At 56.1% G+C, this 16,776-nt stretch overlaps 1 protein-coding gene across 1 annotated transcript in view; it reads left to right on the top strand.

Annotated features, from left to right (window-relative positions):
- The window catches only part of COL2A1 (collagen type II alpha 1 chain), a 30,594-nt gene that overhangs the window by 3,233 nt on the left and 10,585 nt on the right, over positions 1 to 16,776 (top strand). The window contains exons 4-27 of the mRNA XM_059404501.1: positions 971 to 1,177; positions 3,078 to 3,121; positions 3,298 to 3,399; positions 4,621 to 4,698; positions 5,321 to 5,365; positions 5,469 to 5,522; positions 5,925 to 5,978; positions 6,754 to 6,807; positions 7,212 to 7,265; positions 7,394 to 7,447; positions 7,753 to 7,797; positions 8,324 to 8,377; positions 11,410 to 11,454; positions 11,842 to 11,895; positions 13,320 to 13,418; positions 13,725 to 13,769; positions 13,862 to 13,960; positions 14,115 to 14,168; positions 14,529 to 14,636; positions 15,002 to 15,055; positions 15,137 to 15,235; positions 15,391 to 15,444; positions 15,861 to 15,959; positions 16,348 to 16,401. Of these exons, the coding sequence (XP_059260484.1) occupies positions 971 to 1,177; positions 3,078 to 3,121; positions 3,298 to 3,399; positions 4,621 to 4,698; positions 5,321 to 5,365; positions 5,469 to 5,522; positions 5,925 to 5,978; positions 6,754 to 6,807; positions 7,212 to 7,265; positions 7,394 to 7,447; positions 7,753 to 7,797; positions 8,324 to 8,377; positions 11,410 to 11,454; positions 11,842 to 11,895; positions 13,320 to 13,418; positions 13,725 to 13,769; positions 13,862 to 13,960; positions 14,115 to 14,168; positions 14,529 to 14,636; positions 15,002 to 15,055; positions 15,137 to 15,235; positions 15,391 to 15,444; positions 15,861 to 15,959; positions 16,348 to 16,401 (1,709 nt within the window). The remainder of the gene's footprint in view (positions 1 to 970; positions 1,178 to 3,077; positions 3,122 to 3,297; positions 3,400 to 4,620; positions 4,699 to 5,320; positions 5,366 to 5,468; positions 5,523 to 5,924; positions 5,979 to 6,753; positions 6,808 to 7,211; positions 7,266 to 7,393; positions 7,448 to 7,752; positions 7,798 to 8,323; positions 8,378 to 11,409; positions 11,455 to 11,841; positions 11,896 to 13,319; positions 13,419 to 13,724; positions 13,770 to 13,861; positions 13,961 to 14,114; positions 14,169 to 14,528; positions 14,637 to 15,001; positions 15,056 to 15,136; positions 15,236 to 15,390; positions 15,445 to 15,860; positions 15,960 to 16,347; positions 16,402 to 16,776) is intronic.

Raw genomic sequence — 16,776 nt, 5'->3', positions numbered from 1 at the left:
GCCGTTCTTGGTCTGCATTCTTGGACGAGACCAGGCCTGGACTGGGCTAATCTTAGCCCAGGCCAGGCGTTCAAAGCCCCCTGAGCCCTCCCCACCCCCCCACATTGATGTGTTGGCTTCTGATGAGGTTAGGGTCTCTTACACGGAGGGGAAGGGCTGGAGGTCAGCTGTGGAGGGGGGTGGGGGGCCGGGGGAGGGAAGTGTCTCTTGGCCCTTCCTGCCTCCCAAGGCATTCTGTTAGCCTGCTGGGATCCCCAGTGTGTTGTCTGAATTGGCCTATCCTACCCACCCCCCCAACTGGTCCGGATTCTAATAGGATTTAAATTATGGGATATTATCCTAATTCTAACAGCTCCTCCTTTCACCACCACTACCCCGGCCCCATATATCCACTTTTGGAGTCTGGCTGTTCCTAGATTCTAATTTTTGTAGGTAGAATTTTCTACATGCCTTCTGCATTTTAGCTGTCAGTTGTATTTAGCAAATCCCATAATTCCTAGAGGAAGGCAGAAAAAAGGCCTCTGTAGCTGTGCTGGGGAATGGGGTGTCTGTTTTCTCCTCTCCCCTGTCTTTGCAGTCCCTGAGTTCCCATTCAGGGTCTCACCCCCTGCTCCCACTCCAGCTTGCCCCTGCCCCTTCACCTCTGCCCCAGGCTAGATGCCAGAAGCAAATATGCTACAGTAGCCCTGCCTCCCCCTTCCCTTCACTGCTGGGTCGGGGAGGGGGGGGGGTTCAGTGGCAAACAGAGGGCATAATGCCAGGTGCACAATAAAGGGACCTTGAATATGTGGACGATTGCAGGATGGCTTAAGAAAAATCATTTTCAGGTGATCTATGTTCAGGAGCCCGCATTCTTCAGCATTTGAGTGATGTCAAGTTGACTGCAACCTCTTTCTCTTTTTCTCTTCTGGCTCCCCACCCCCTCCTTCCCTTGGCTCTCTCTGCTTCCCCTGCCCGGCCCTTGGTGCAGAGAAGGCTGGCAGCTGTGTGCAGGATGGGCAGAGGTATAATGATAAGGATGTGTGGAAACCCGAGCCCTGCCGGATCTGTGTCTGTGACACTGGGACTGTCCTCTGCGACGACATAATCTGTGAAGACATGAAAGACTGCCTCAGCCCTGAGACCCCCTTCGGAGAGTGCTGCCCCATCTGCTCAACTGACCTCACCACTGCCGGTGGTCGTAATTTATTTATTTCCTGTTCCACATAAATAAATTACTTGCAGGTGCAGCAAATGCCCTCCCATGGATGCCGGTCCTCTCTGCGGAGTGCAGGGACTGGTTATCCATGGGACCCCAGCAGCCGAGGCTGAAAGGAAAGGCCACTTCTTGCTTGCAGGTTGAAATAGAATGAGCCTGAGACACTGAGAGAGGTCCTCCCTCACCCAAAACCTCCCCAAAATATACTTCCAGCATAGGGAAGGGCGGGTGGGATCCCACAGAAGTATCCACACTAGAATGATCTCTGCAAATCACTATAGCCACGATGGCGATCATGTGCTCTGTGGGCCAGACCGCAGATACATTCCTCTATGACCCACAGCTCATCTTCTCTGTAGAAGACCGCTAAATATCTGGTCTTCAGTGCGGAGAGACCTTGGCCGGCTAGTGGGGAGACAGAGGGCAGGCTCCCTCTTTGAAATATGGGACCTTGGTGGCAGTTTCCTTTTGCTTACCTCTCTTGGAGTTAACTGCCAATTAAGAAGCAGGTTAATAAGAGAAGGCGGAGCTGGTTCCTGGGGGGTGGGGGTGGGGCTGGGCCTGCACTCTGGTGGGTTTATTTACTCCCAGCCCAAACTGGTGCTGGGGGTGGTGCATGCGTGTCCGTGACCCCTCTACAGCACTTGGACACAGGCCCCATCTCCCCTTGGGGGGGGGGGCACATGCCTAGGCCCCTTGGGTGGCCCTCGCTGTCCCCCTCCTACTCAAACGGAGAAGCAAGTGGAAAGGGAAGCAAGGAGTTGCCCTTCCTTAACACTTCGCCAACACTGGTGACCTGCTTTTATGGTCCAGATTTCCGGATCATTTCTGAGGCCCACGTGAGGGAAGTGTTGATTGCCTCACTACTTTGCTGCCACAGAGGGGGAAGGGGGTCTCTGATTTGGGAAGGCCCTCACTGCAATGCCCTCTCTAACTCCCATGCCCTGCTGTGTTCATGTGCTTGCTTCGAGGAGACCCAGCTTGAACGTAAGACCCTTCTGACCACCTAACTCCACTTCTGGGAGGGCTCGGGCTGCGGGAAGGGCTTCCTACCCTGTGGGGAGAGAAGACACTTGGACCTTCTTCGAGCTTCTGGTGCTTCCTTTCTTGGTGCTAATTAGACCTTGAGTGCCTCATTTTCTCTTCCTACGCCCTGCTCCATTCTTTTGCATGCCGACTGCTTTTTCAGTAACAAAGTCTGGGTCAGCTCCCTTCCTCAAGGGACCTCAGCAACCCCAGGACCCCAATGACCCTAACATCCCAGTGGAGGGACAGGAAGCTGCCTCCTTCTGGGGTTGTGTCCTTGTCTTTGTTTAATCCATTAAGGAGTGTTTGCGTGACAAGAACTCGTCCTTCTCCATCTCACAATTTTTCATTCTTCTCTTTTTCCCTCTGCAGGGCAACCAGGACCAAAGGTAAGGGCTTTTTCTTCTCCTTCTCCTCTTGTTTTGCTAAGTGGTGTTGTGTGCACCCAGCCCGTGGTGTTTGTAGGTAGCAGCAGAAAGCTGTCTTAGGGGGCATCTCAGGGCTTGGCCCAGGGTTTTGTACTTGGGGCTTGGTGGGCTAGCATGGCTCCCTCCTCAGACTGTGTCCTGTTTCAGGGACAGAAAGGCGAACCCGGAGACATCAAGGATGTAAGTACAGGTTTCTCTCATCCTGGTTACATTTTCTACTCGAACTGGGTCACCTCCTTGGGCTCCCTCTAATATGCCATCCTGTGGGTCTCTCTCTCTCACAGATTGTAGGACCCAAAGGACCTCCTGGGCCTCAGGTAAGAATGGGGGAAATCCCTTCCTCCATCCCTTCCTCCAGTAACTGATCTGCAGGTCCCCCGTCTTGCTGTCATCTCATCATTTTCTTCCCCTTTAGGGACCTGCAGGTGAACAAGGACCCAGAGGTGATCGTGGTGACAAAGGTGAAAAAGTGAGTTGAGAGATGTTCTCCCCCCCCCCCCCGCCCCCGTGGACTCCCCGAGTCCTCTGACCTCTCCCACCCCTCCCCCGTGTGCATGCATGACCACCTCCTCAGGGGCAGCCCATGGCCAGGCAGTCCTTGCATAAGCCTGCTTCATGTAAGTGCCCTTTTCTCTTTTTGCCAAGGGTGCCCCTGGACCTCGTGGCAGAGATGGAGAGCCTGGGACCCCTGGAAATCCTGGCCCCCCGGGACCCCCTGGCCCCCCGGGTCCCCCCGGCCTTGGTGGAGTAAGTATCCTTACGTCCCCTCTCTGCAGGCTGTCCCTCTGGACATGGGACTTCCAAAATTGCTACTCACACTTGGCTGGCTGGCGCCCAGGGCTGCGAGCAGTGTGTACATAGCCCGTCCTTGGGCTTCTCCCTGGGCCTGTAATTTAGTGGAATCACATATTACGCCTGACACTGCGGCGCTAAGGGAGGACTTTTTGCACTCGCCGGGTGTCTGCAGGGCAAGTCTTCAGTTACCAGGTTCCCAGGCATCTGTCCTGTGTGGTCGATTCCTGGGCGCGGGAGTGGGGGCGGAGGGAGAGGTTGACTGGACGCTGGCAGTTCCCTGGAAGAAGAGTGGCCGCTGTCCTTGGAAGACATTTACTCCTGGTCCTTGCCGGGTACATTCCAAGCCACCAATTCGCTCTCATGAAAGAGCCCCACTGAGCAAAGGTGTGCGGTGAAAGACATTTTTGGAATTAAACATCGACAGATTATATTATTGTCAAGTTTTGGCACATTTGCTGTTTTGGTGTTTGCTAGGTTTTACATTTTTAAACTTCGGTGGCTTGCAGATGCCTATGTCTTCCCTTGCCTGAAATATTTTAAGGCTGTTGATTTTAGTCTTTTGCTGGGCATTAAATGCCTGGGAATTAAAAAAAAAAAAACTTTAAGAGGAATATTTTAATTGTATTTCTCAATGTAGGTCAGACAATGTATTTATTATATTAGAATTTTAAAAATAATTCCATACAATGAAATGCAGGTAACTGAGACTCCTCCAAATAGCTCTGTATCTCCCAGGGAAAAGATTATGCCAGAATCTCCTAACGCATTTCCAGAATGATTTTTCAGGCATCATTGGCAATTCTGTCCAATGCAGTTAGTCTACAATAATTAGTTTATCTAAAATAGAGTTTTGGCTTGGGGTGCCAGGGTGGCTCAGTGGGTTAAAGCCTCTGCCTTCAGCTTAGGTCATGATCCCAACGACCTGTGATTGAGCCCTGCATTGGGCTCTCTGCTCAGAAGGGAGCTTGCTTCCTCCTCTCTCTCTGCCTGCCTCTCTGCCTACTTGTGATCTCTGTCTGTCAAATAAATAAATAAAATCTTCAAGATAAATAAATAAATAAATAAAATAAAATAGAGGGTTTTTTTCCCCCTATCCTGGTTTATAGCTTACCTAGATGAGAAGGAACAACCTGGGGCCTCTCAGTCTTCTAATGTCATTGAGTTTATTTGCAGAACTTCGCTGCTCAGATGGCTGGAGGATTCGATGAGAAGGCTGGTGGTGCCCAGATGGGAGTGATGCAAGGGCCAATGGTAAGAAAAGACAAGGGGTTTTTGCAGCCAAAATGGCAGGAGGTGGCGCTTAGCAGAGCCAGAGAATCTGACAACCTTACGTTACAGATAATTGCTTAGAGCAGCTCTTCTCCCTCACTTATGTAACCTCCCATGGGGTCAGCCCAAAGCATTTGGTTTTTAATGGTGATGGGTGCCAGGTCCAATGACGCGCCGGAGTGACCAAGAAGAATGAGGATGGAGAGATGCATGGAGGTTGAGGCTGGAAGGCCAGTCGCTGTTGCTCTTGGAATGAGAACTGAAGAATGCAGACAGCAGCCACTGTCCTCCAGCACCCACAGACTTCCAGCAGGAAATCTCAGCCCTGCAGCTCCGACTTGGCACGAGCTAAATGAAACTCAGACTTTAGTAAACATGGCTGCAGGCCAGGAGAAAGCAAGGCCAGCTTCTCTATCCAAATGGTGCCTATAAATAAGTAGATTGTTGCGCAGGGAGTGGGAAATGAGAGGGAGCAGCCACTGCAGGCCCCCTGCCCACAGAGTAACTTTTTGTCCTTTGTCTGGGCTGCTGGCTGTGGAGTGAGGGCACACTGGTGGCCGCTGGCGCATCACTTCCAGTAACTCTCTTCCTCCTCTCACTGCAGGGCCCCATGGGACCTCGGGGACCTCCAGGCCCTGCCGGTGCTCCTGTAAGTACTGGGTCTTTCTGCTCTGCGGTAGTGCAGACACTTTTTCAAGCTCTCATGTGTCAGTTTGTGGGCTTAACTTGGTATGCTCATGTTACTTTTTAAGGGACCTCAAGGATTTCAAGGCAACCCTGGTGAACCTGGGGAACCCGGAGTTTCAGTGAGTACCTGCGCTCCCCCTGGGGGGGCGGCTCCAGCAATGTACCATGCAGACCCCAAGACTGCCCTGAGTTTTCCCAGGGGAGGACCCCAAAATGCCACTTCTTAGCTCCACAGGGATCTCTCCCAGAGAAGCCCAGGTGGCAAGAACCACCAGGAACTCTGTCACAATAGTCCCCTTTCTGGGTCACCCCTGGCCTGTGCTGCCTGCTGCCTTCCAGTATGATCAGCTCTGCCCTCTTGCTTTCTCTCAGCACTGAGTAGGCTTCCCAAACTCCAGCCTCCATCTTTCTTCCTTATGGGAGAACTTAGATTCCAAAGGCTGCAGTTCCCAAATTTGGTCTACTAATAAGGCATCATTCCCCCTCCAACGATCTCATAAACTCTCTCACTTCGTTTGTAGGGTCCCATGGGCCCCCGTGGTCCTCCTGGCCCCCCTGGAAAACCTGGTGATGATGTGAGTACCCCCAAGTGGTCCGATGAGTGGCTGCCTCCTTTGGAAGGGTGTGGAGAGGGGGGTGTCTATGGGGGCAGGTGTGGAAGTGCCCTCAGCCTGGCCCAGGGTAGAGGTGTCCTTAGGAGCAGGACTGGTCCATCAGAGCCTCAGACCCTGTCTACTGTCTACATTCCCCCTTGCAGCTTAGCTTACGAGTGCCTGGGGACTGCTTTGGACCCACTGGGAAGGGAAATAATTAAAATATCATTAGCTCCGGGAAGGGAAATTGAGAAATGGGAGAAAGGAGAGTGAAAAGATGTCATGAAGGGAAAACAAAAGGAAGACACTCAACAGCCCAACATTATCTTAATTGTAAATGAGCTAGGAAAAGCACAGCCCACGTCAGGATGTCTGCAAAGGATACAGACGAAGTGAAGAGACCAGAGTTGGCTCTCGAGCTATTCTTATGAATCCCATTAGATGGTAAAAGTCTCTCCGGGTAAGGCAGCGCTAGCCGGGTCTGCAGGGCTTAGGAGGAGAAGAGGAAAGTTCTCTGGGGAAGCTGCAGGCTGGTCCAGATGCAGATGTTTGCCCACACAGTGAGCAGCTCTCCAAAAGAATACATCATGACCCAGAAAGGCGTTTGAAGCCTAGACTCTGGGGAAGGTGGGGGAGATGAGCAAGCACGTGGGCGAAAGGCACAGAAGCCGGGTGGGGAAGAGAGACGCCATCCGGAGCGGGCCAACCAGGCTGACTTGTCTTGTGGGGAAGCTGAAGTACATCTCTTTCCCTTTAGGGCGAAGCTGGAAAGCCTGGGAAATCTGGTGAAAGAGGCCCCCCTGGCCCTCAGGTAAAGTGCTCCCCTTTCCCAGCTGCAAACCTTGTTCCGAGTCTCCCTCTCTGCAGCTAAGGCAGTGGCCTCCCACCCAGCGCGTCCAGTTCAGCTAGCTCCCTTCTAACACGGGATTCCAACAGCCCATACGTACATCACCCCTCCGTGTGGACGCATAGGATCCTCACACAGGCCCACAGGGTGGGGGGATGCCGGGCAGCTCTGGTTTAAACCCATTTTGCCTAAGCTGGGGTGAGGTGTGGTATGGGGGCTCTGCGACCTACTGCAAGGCCCACCCGAGTGCTGGGCTTCTGGCTGCCCTGCTGGCCTGAGGGAGCTGGCTCCGAAGGTTCTGGAGCAGAGCAGGGCAGCCTGGACTCTGCCCTCTGCTCTGCCTTGAACATCTCCTCTTTGGACCGCAGGGTGCTCGCGGCTTCCCGGGAACCCCAGGCCTTCCTGGTGTCAAGGGTCACAGAGTAAGTATTGTGGATGAGGGTGCTGGAAGGGAGGTATTGCCCAGGGGAGAGAAAAGCATTCAGGGGGCATGAATCTTCTTTAAAGTGTTTTCCAGAAATGTGATGGGATGTTTTCTCTTGTCCTCTAGGGCTACCCAGGTCTAGATGGTGCTAAGGGAGAAGCTGGGGCTCCAGGTGTGAAGGTAAGGATGGAGAAGCACATGGGGTGGGGACAGAGGGAGGCCATGAGCCTCCTCTCTCTCCGGTCAGGGAGATGTTATTGAGCCAGTGGGTTAGCATAGAACAGCTTTGCCTGGGGACAGCCAGGCCTGCATCCTGCTGGAAGAAGGGCAGGTCGGGAGCACTCGGGGAATTGTCCATTTCAAAATTGAAGTTTGGGGGTCTTGGTGCTAACTGAGTTGACCAGAGCTTTTGGCTTCCTCCTCGGGAGTTTTCTGGGGGCTGCCACAGGGGACCCCCTCACTGACCCTATGCATCTTTTTCCCAGGGAGAGAGTGGTTCACCCGGAGAGAATGGCTCTCCAGGCCCAATGGTGAGTATGACTATCGCCCCTCGGGACAGCCTCCAGACCCCCTCCCACCAGCTTCTAACAGCCAGCTGATGGTTCTTCTGTGTAAACTGTTCCCTTTGTGCAAAGGAGATACTCAGCTTTGTAGATCTGATCTCACTGTGATCAGATCGAAAAGGGACATTTATTGAATAGATGATTTGTTCAAGGTTCACCAACATTTCCTTGCCATAGCCGTGCGCTAAGATGGGCTTCAGTTTTAAAAAATTGCTTTTCTTCTCCACATTTTGGGGAGTTCATCTGTGGCTTGACGCAAGATGTGTCAGTGACAAGGCTCCCAGTGGTGCCAGCAGGAGTGTCGATGGTTCTGTCTGGGCAGAAATGCCTTAGATGAGATGCGGGGGGTCCTAGGCAAGCTGGGAAGGCATCATCAGGGGCCACGGCACCTCCCTCCCCGCCATCAGCCCTTGCTGCCCCCTGTGGTGTCTGCTGAGAACAGGTGGAGTGTCCGTGAGTCAGCTCATGCTTATGCTGTTCTGGTGTGTTCCAGGGTCCCCGAGGCCTGCCCGGTGAGCGAGGACGGACTGGCCCTGCTGGTGCTGCAGTGAGTAATGACAAGGCCAAAGCCACCACGTGGTCCCCACTTTGGAGTTTACAGGACATTTTCCTCTAGGGCTGACCTTGACCCTCCCAATAGCCCCATGAGGCGTAGAGAGTGTGGCCATCCCGCCGGGATGGATTCTGAGTGTGCCTGGCACGAGTTCCCAGGCCCCGGTCTGCACAGCTGAAGGACAAAGGACAGGGCTGCGCTGTGGAAGGGTTGGTTGGTGGGGGCGGGATTCCCCCTGAGCCGTCAGGATTTTTCGGGTCATCCCCTTCTGAACCCCCACACGCTCCCTGTCCGTCCAGTTTGAACTTATGGACAGACTTCAACTGGCTACGGTGCTGAGCTACTTTTTGTTCTTTCCAGTGGTTGAGATGATGCTCTAGAAAAGTGTTGACCATCCCGTGTCAACTCATGGGGCTGTGACGCTGTGGCCCCGGTGGCTCAGGCACTTCCTGGGGTCAATACCTCATGTGCTCCGTCTCAGCTAATCTTCCCTCAAATCCTGTGTAGATTCTACCATTTTCCCCATTTTATTTATTTATTTTTTAGATTTTGTGCTCGCTTCGGCAGCACATATATTTATTTTTTAGATTTTATATCTTTATTTGAGAGAGCGAGCAGGGGCTTGGGGAGGGGGAGGGGAGGAGAGAGAGGGAGGGGCAGCCTCCCTGCTGAGCAGGGACTCCCAACACCACTGCAGGCAGGGCCTGGATCCCAGGACCCTGAGACCATGACCTGAGCCGAAGGCAGACGCTTAACTGACTGAGCCACCCAGGCGCCCCTTGTCTCCCCAAGAGAGAAGAAGAAACTGAGGCCCAGAAAGGTTAAATTGCTTCAGGCAGTGCTTGGCAGCCTCAGACTCTAGCAACTTCTTGTTGATGTGGGAGGGGAAGGGCATGTGCAGGAGATTTGTGGCCTGAGGAGAAAGGAGCTGTGGGAGTTTAGCTCTGCTCCCTCAGCAGTAGAGAGCCCTTCTGGGTGCTTGGTCAGGCGAGGAATGTGATGAAAGCCATGTTCAAGAAACACCGAGCTTTCTGTTGGGCTCATACCCCAGCCACCCAACCTCCGAGGCCCCGCCTCACAGGCCCTGGCCAGGTTGGCCCAAGTAAACCAGCTTTATTCCCTCGGCTGCTTTGCATGTAATGCATGTGTTTGGCAGAAATGTCCCTCAAAAGCAGACCAGGGAAATAATAGGCAGCCTGGACCCCCATTTGTCAGCCTGCCCAGGTGCCTTATCCAGGGGTCACTTTGCGTGAGCGGATCAGAGAGCGCTGGGGCTGCCAAGAAACACTGCGATTTCTGCAGATTATGGGGACCTGGCTTGTGGCTCTTTGGCCAGGCCTGTCACCACAGTGGTTGCACCCCATGAGGGACAAAGATAAGCTGCATGCCTGTCCTTCCTCCTCCTTGCTCTGCCTTGCTGCCTCCTGGCCCCACAGTAGTCTGTCTGGCAGGCGGGGCACAGGATTTGGCATAGAAAGTTGACAACGTCACATAGTTCCAAGTGCAGGCCTGGTGTCCAGGCTGGGCCCGGGACTGGGCTGGGTTGGCCTCTGCCGGCTGTGGTCACGTGCCCCCCTTGGGCCAGACGGTGCCCTCTCCCAGCCGTGCTGTCGGCAGAGCCATGGCGCCTGGCCCCGCACAGGACTCCGCTCAGCTTCCCCTTGCTCATGCTGGGCCCCAGGCCTCTCCTCTGGCCAACCCCTGGAGGGGAGGGTGCTCCAGAGTTTCCCAAAGCAGCCAGCCTGGCCCAGAAGGGGCTCTGGCCAATGCTGAGGCTTCATGTGCCCTCTGACATTTTTTTCTGTCCAGTCTCCTCTTGTTTTCCTATTTAATGCCAATTTGGAGAGTCTCCGTCAGGAGAAATGGACCATAGCCAGGAAGAAGATTTGAGTCTTTTCTAAAACAGGAGCTCCCCCTAAAGCATCCTTTTTCTTTAGCATGCCAGCAGGGGCAGGGGCAGGCAGGTGGGCCTCGCCTTGCAAAAGGTAGCCTTCTGGCCTGCTCTGGTCCCCTGCCAAGGACCAGGGCCCAGACGTAGCTCTGTCCGGCCTAATGGTTCCTGGAGTTTGGGTAAAGGTTCCTGGTCCTGAGGGGTTTTGAGAGAGAAACTGGGGAGTGCTCACCCTAAACCTGTGGAAAAGAAACCCTCAAAACTGGTCCTATGGGTGCCTGGGTGGTTCGGCTGAGTGTCTGACTCTTGGTTTTGGCTCAGGTCATGATTTCATGGGTCATGAGATTGAGCCCCAGGTCAAGCTCATCGGTGGGCGGTGAGTCTGCTTGAAGACACCCCCCCCCCCCAACTAGCATGTGGGGTCTCTCTTAAATAAATAAATAAATCTTTACCAAAAAGACACAAAAAACTTGTCCATGAGAGAAAGAACGGCAGCCTTGTTTTAACAGTGTCATGGACTCTCAGGCATGAACTCTGATGTGGCCCTCAGGCTTAGCCCAGTGCCCTGCCCCCTCACAGGGCTGTTTCCCACCAGAGCCAGACATCCTATGGGCATCTGTGTTTCCTTAGGAACCGGTGGTCTGGTGGAGGTGGCAAGGGAGTGGATCCCAGAGGTATCCTGGTGTTAACCACAGGGAGGCCTTAACCAAGCCTTAACTAAGGAGGTTAACCAAACCCCTGAAAGTGTCTCCCGCTGCAAGCAGGTGGGAAGAATTGAGTTAGGTTTGCTGCTTGGCTCTTTCATTTTTCTTTGGTTCAATTCGCGGAGTCTTTAAATGAAGACTTGGCCTTGAAGTTGGGGATATTTGGGTTCCAAATGAAAGTTTCAGAAATGATGGACTAGTGAGGAAATCGCCCAGGCTTTGTCCACTGCTGCCCCACAGCCCATGTTCTTGCAGCCACGACAGAGGGTTCCTAGCTGCTCCCACACTTGGGCCCGGCCAGCCTCCCCCTCCTCCCTGGGGGCCCCAGGCCCCAGCGCCGCCCGAGGTTTCTGGTGGGATGGGCTGTGGATGAGGAAGGCTCAGCCCTATGGGGCTTCTCACTGTGCCTGCTTCCTTCTCCCCACTCACAGGGTGCCCGAGGCAACGATGGCCAACCAGGTCCCGCAGGCCCACCGGTAAGTGCCTTTCAGCCAGGTAGGAGCAGGCGGGGTGAGCCTTCTAAGATGGAGGAGCGGGAGCACTTTCTCCCTATTACCCTCGTGTGCAGATAACCCTCGTGTGGTTCATTTGTCTTAGCCACTCTTTTGGCATTGTTTTGAGGAGGGCTAGATCGGGAGGTCAGAGAATCATCTGTGTCTCCCTGTGTGTATAGTTAGTTAGATGCTTTGCCTTGGGAAGCCAGGCTCCGGGACACGGGCCATGGGGATAATTTTCATCCAGGGACTTTGAGCCCCAAGGGGTGCAGAGCAAAGGAATGTGAGGTGTGGGGGTGGCTCACTTTGCGAGCTGGAGAAATACTACCCAGAAATGGTGTTCACCTTCCCCCTCCTTCCTTCCTCCAGGGTCCCGTGGGTCCTGCTGGCGGTCCTGGCTTCCCTGGTGCTCCCGGGGCCAAGGTACGTGCCCTACCCCCCTTTCCCATGTTCTTGCGGACTGCTCCCTCGACAGTCCCCCCTTCCCTTCTCAGGGGTGTCTCCCACCCCACCCACTGCTGCTCTCCTGGAGGCAAGGAAGGACCTTGCATCTCCCAGCCCCCAGCTGGAAGGGAGAGTAAGCAGGCAGGATACAGAGCTGGACGGACAGGTCCAGCCCAAGACTGGGGAAGGCAGGAAACGGTGGCGAGACTCTGGAGATCTGGGAGGGGCAGAAGACCAGGACCCGAAGGGAAGAAAGCAAAGCTCAGCAAACCCTACACCCCAGAGGGAGCTGGAGGATGGGGCCGGGGGGGGGGGTGGGGGTGGGGGTGCAGGAGAGGGCTCCTGCTTAGGCTGGGGGGCTCGGCCAGCCCAGCAGGGCTAGCAGAGTGCTTCTGAGGATTGATGGGGGTGGTGAGAGGCTGGTGGGTTCAGGGAAAGGTCCCTATGGCCCTAGGGGGACCCTGGTGCACACGGTGTGCGCATTCCCTGGGAATTCTCTCTGGAGATGAATAAGGAGCCTCCCCTCGGTCACTGGCATCAGGTTGCCTTTCCCCTCCCCGGGTTTCCATGGCAACCAGACAGTGTCTGAGGCCCTGGAGCTGGGTGAAGGAGACCCATTGTGAAGAGGGACAGCGGAAGGTGAGGGGGCCTGACCTTTAGAAATAATAATTACAAAAGTGAAGCAAGAGCGTCCTGAGAAGAAACCTGAGGCGGGTGTGCCCTGCCTCCAGGTCAGCAGCCCTCGGCAAGGCCCCTTGCGAGCCACACAGCCTGGAGGCCGGCCACTCGTGCCTTTTAGGAAAGAAAGGGAAAGTGGAAGTAGAGGCCATTTTGGGGGGCTGCCTCGGACTGGGGGAGCAGGGTGCTTGGCCCAGCTGGCTCTTATCCAGGCTGCCTGGCTTGCTGCAAGCTGGCCTGGCCACAGCCTGATCCGAGTGGAGGGGTTCCCTGAGCGGAGCTGTCCAAGGGCCTCCATTTCCTCCAGACAAGCATGGGGGCGTAGAGGGGGGTGGTGGAAGGAAAGGCTGCCCACCACGCTTGCTCATCCATGAGCCCACGGCACTGCCTGGGGGGACGGGGCCCCGGCAGGACCTTGCTGAGGGGTGCTGACTGGGCTGCACGGTGCCCGCTGGGCAGCGCGGACTCATGCCCCTGCCGTGGAGGGTCATGGTGTGGAGGGGACACGGAGAGCGCAGGAGTCAGAGGGGGCGAGGTCGTCAGGTTGGCCAGCTCTCTTGGGGAAGGGCGCCTTGTGGGAACAGGTAGGAACATATGGGAACACGCCTGCACACGTGCATAGTGGGCACATGCATGGGACTTGGCTTGCTGGTGCGTGCCTGTGGCTGGCCCACGAGAGGTCTGTGTCCCCTACCTTCTCATTCCTGCCCTCTGTCTTTGCCCAGGGTGAAGCTGGCCCCACAGGTGCTCGTGGTCCCGAAGGTGCTCAAGGTCCTCGAGGTGAACCTGGTACTCCTGGGTCCCCCGGGCCGGCTGGTGCCTCCGTAAGTGCAGCTTTCCTCTGGCCTGAAGTACCTGGGGTCTGTGGCCCGGAGGCTCTTGACTCTGTTTACCTCTGAGAGAACTGGGGCCCCCATTAGAGCCCCACCCACCAAACCTTCATTTTGGCCCAGCACTTGCATCCTGAACTCTAGGGACATGTCTCCCTCCACCCTGGCCTCCCCTTGAGACACCCAGCAGGACCCTGTCTGCACTGGACAGTTCTTGAATCTGCAGCCTGGGAGGGCAGGGAGGTGGCTGGGGCTTACTCTCTGCTGCTTACTTTGTAATGACACTGCCTCCTTTTTCAGGGTAACCCCGGAACAGATGGAATTCCTGGAGCCAAAGGATCTGCTGTGAGTGTGGCCCTGGGACTTGTCTCCTGCAGGTAGGGTCAGTGCCTCCTTGCCCCTCTCCTGACGCCCCTCTCTTCTACTCACGCCAACAGGGTGCTCCTGGCATTGCTGGTGCCCCTGGCTTCCCTGGGCCCCGTGGGCCACCTGGTCCTCAAGGTGCAACTGGTCCTCTGGGCCCGAAAGGTCAGACGGTAAGGCCCAGCATGAACCTCAAGTCCCACCAATACCCCTGGAGTCAGACCCCGCCATCCCTCCTTCCTGCGCTCACGCCGGCATCCTTGGGAGGTGGGGGGTGGGTCCCTGGAGGGAACCCCTTGCAATAACCTGCCTCTCTCTTTCCCCAAGGGCGAGCCTGGTATTGCTGGCTTCAAGGGTGAACAAGGCCCCAAGGGAGAACCTGTGAGTATCTGCCCATCGGTCTCGGGCCCACGACCAGCCCCCAGCCCTGCTCCTCTGTAGCCCCATCCCCTGATCTGGGACCCCTCAGGTTGTGTCGGGAGGAGGGGAGGTACAGGTTGAGAAGCTGATGCAGCTTAAGCTCTCATCTTTGGTTTGAGCAGTTGGAACAGTTTCAACTTTCCACCCTCGCTCGCCCATTGAGCCACTTCTGCTCTCCCTGAGCCGAGCCTTTACGGGCCCCCTTCCCCGTCCCCCCAGCCTTGAAACAATAGCCAAGGCCGCTCCCCCCCACCTGCTAGGCCAGTGACCACCCGGCACCCCATGAAGACTCACCCCGTTTCTCTTTTGTGTGGTTCTCAGGGCCCTGCTGGCCCCCAAGGAGCCCCTGGTCCTGCTGGTGAAGAAGGCAAACGAGGAGCCCGTGGAGAGCCCGGTGGTGCTGGGCCCGTCGGTCCCCCTGGAGAGAGAGTGAGTGGGCTGGGAGTCCGCACTTTGCGTGGGCTGTGTCCTGGATGGGGAAACTGTCTTTGCGGCTCTGTGTTCTGGCCAAGTCCTGTGGCCTGAGTATCAGATTCCGCTCTTCTCCGCTCACTGGCGCGGGGACAGGGAACCTGCTTATTTGTGCCACCCGCCCCCCCCACCAGGATGGCACGAAGCAGTCTGAGCTGCTCCCCAGGACAGGCCTGAGAAGTTAATCTCTCGGAATCTTGCCCGCCGTAGAAATGGTGGTTTGTGGGTTGGTGGGATTGCTCTCCTGAAGCCCGGCGAGGTGCTCTGTGCGATTGGGTCAGGGGCCGTTCTAACTCACTACCTGTCCTTCCACTTCCTTCTAGGGCGCTCCTGGTAACCGTGGTTTCCCAGGTCAGGATGGTCTGGCAGGTCCCAAGGTGAGTGGGGGACGAGGGGCTGGGGTTCCTGCAGTGCTGGTGAGATGGCCTCCTGCTGACTCCCTGACTCCCTTTGTGTAGGGAGCCCCTGGAGAGCGAGGGCCCAGTGGCCTTGCTGGTCCCAAAGGAGCCAATGGTGACCCTGGCCGTCCTGGAGAGCCCGGCCTTCCTGGAGCCCGGGTGAGTAGCCGAGCTGCTTTTGCTCTTGACTTCCAGCTCTGAGCCAAGTCCCCGTGCCCTAACCCACCTGCCCCCCCCAACCCTGTGCGGCCGGGATTGGGAGGGCCTGGGATCTTCCCTGACACCCATCTTCTCTCTCTCTCTCCTGAACAAAGGGCCTCACTGGTCGCCCTGGTGATGCTGGTCCTCAAGGCAAAGTTGGTCCTTCTGTAAGTCTCCCATCTGGAACTGTTGGGAGGAGTTGGAGGGGGGCTATCTGTGGGGAGGCAGGTAGTATGAGAGACAGGATTTTGGGTGGGGGCAGCTTGTGAATTATGAGAATGGGGGAGAGGGGCTGATGGCAGGCATCAGGTCAGGTGTGGAGCTCTGAAAAGGCTACCTTTTTGTGCATTTGGGCCTTTCCTTGGAGGAAGACAAAGGCTGGTGTGCACTTCTAGGGGTGCTGCTCCTCACTGAAGCCTGCCTTATTATTGGCAGCATCTGTGCGTGTGGTGTGGGCTGCTGGCCAAAACCGTGGTCAGCGCCGCAAGCCCCATGCTGCCAACGTGGTGGGCACTTGGTAGATGCTGGAGGGACAGAGGTGGTCAGAGTGTCCACGTTCTGACCATGCTGTCCTCTCTTTCAGGGAGCCCCTGGTGAAGATGGTCGCCCTGGTCCTCCAGGTCCTCAGGGCGCTCGTGGGCAGCCTGGTGTCATGGGTTTCCCTGGCCCCAAAGGTGCCAACGTAAGTCACAACCTGCCCTTCTGTTTCCTTCCGCACCGTGTGACCTCCCTCCTCACCCCCTGGAGAAAGGAGCGGCTCCTGAATAGTTACCCATGGACAGTTATGAGTGGGAGCCCCGGTGCCCTGGTCAGCCTGGGCCTCTGTGTCCTGCAGGAGTGCATGTGATCTGGGGAACCCAGGGCTCCTGAGAGCTTCAGAGCGCCTCAGCCGTGACATAGGTCCACAGGGCAGTGCTATCACACTCCCAAGCGGAAAAGGGGGTGCGAACCCTTGGCTTGAGCTTTTGCTCTCCCGCAGGCTATGGCCCCAAGCCCCAGGCTCCCCAACCCACTCTACCCACCTCTCCCACCACAACCCTCCCTCCATGGTCCTGCCCTTTCTCCTCCAGGGTGAACCTGGCAAGGCTGGTGAGAAGGGACTGCCCGGCGCTCCTGGTCTGAGAGTAAGTAACCTGCCTCCCTGTCCCCGTGCTGGTGCCAGCTGGACGTGCGCAGAGGGAGCCGCAGCCCCTGGCCTGCTCCCGGAGTCCTCGTCAGCAGGGGGATTCCTGTGGCAGCACCCCTACAGCTCTGGGCCCTTTGGGAGTCCACACAAAGAGACTTCTGGCTGCTCATGGTCAGAAGCCCAGGGATAGGAGGAAGACACCCACACCGAGAAAGGCTGGGAAATGGAGTGGCCCTGGGAAAGAAAAGGGTAGAAATGGAATTCGGGTTGGGGGATCACGGAGGTCTGGAGTCTCTGGGCCACCTAGCGTACCTGCTCAGCACTGGGATCTGCAAAACTGAAGGACGTGGGTCATGCCATTACCCCTTTCTCT

The sequence above is a fragment of the Mustela nigripes genome, chromosome 6 (assembly GCF_022355385.1).
Source record: "Mustela nigripes isolate SB6536 chromosome 6, MUSNIG.SB6536, whole genome shotgun sequence".
NCBI lineage: Eukaryota > Metazoa > Chordata > Mammalia > Carnivora > Mustelidae > Mustela > Mustela nigripes.
This window is presented reverse-complemented; position numbering and strand designations above follow the sequence as displayed.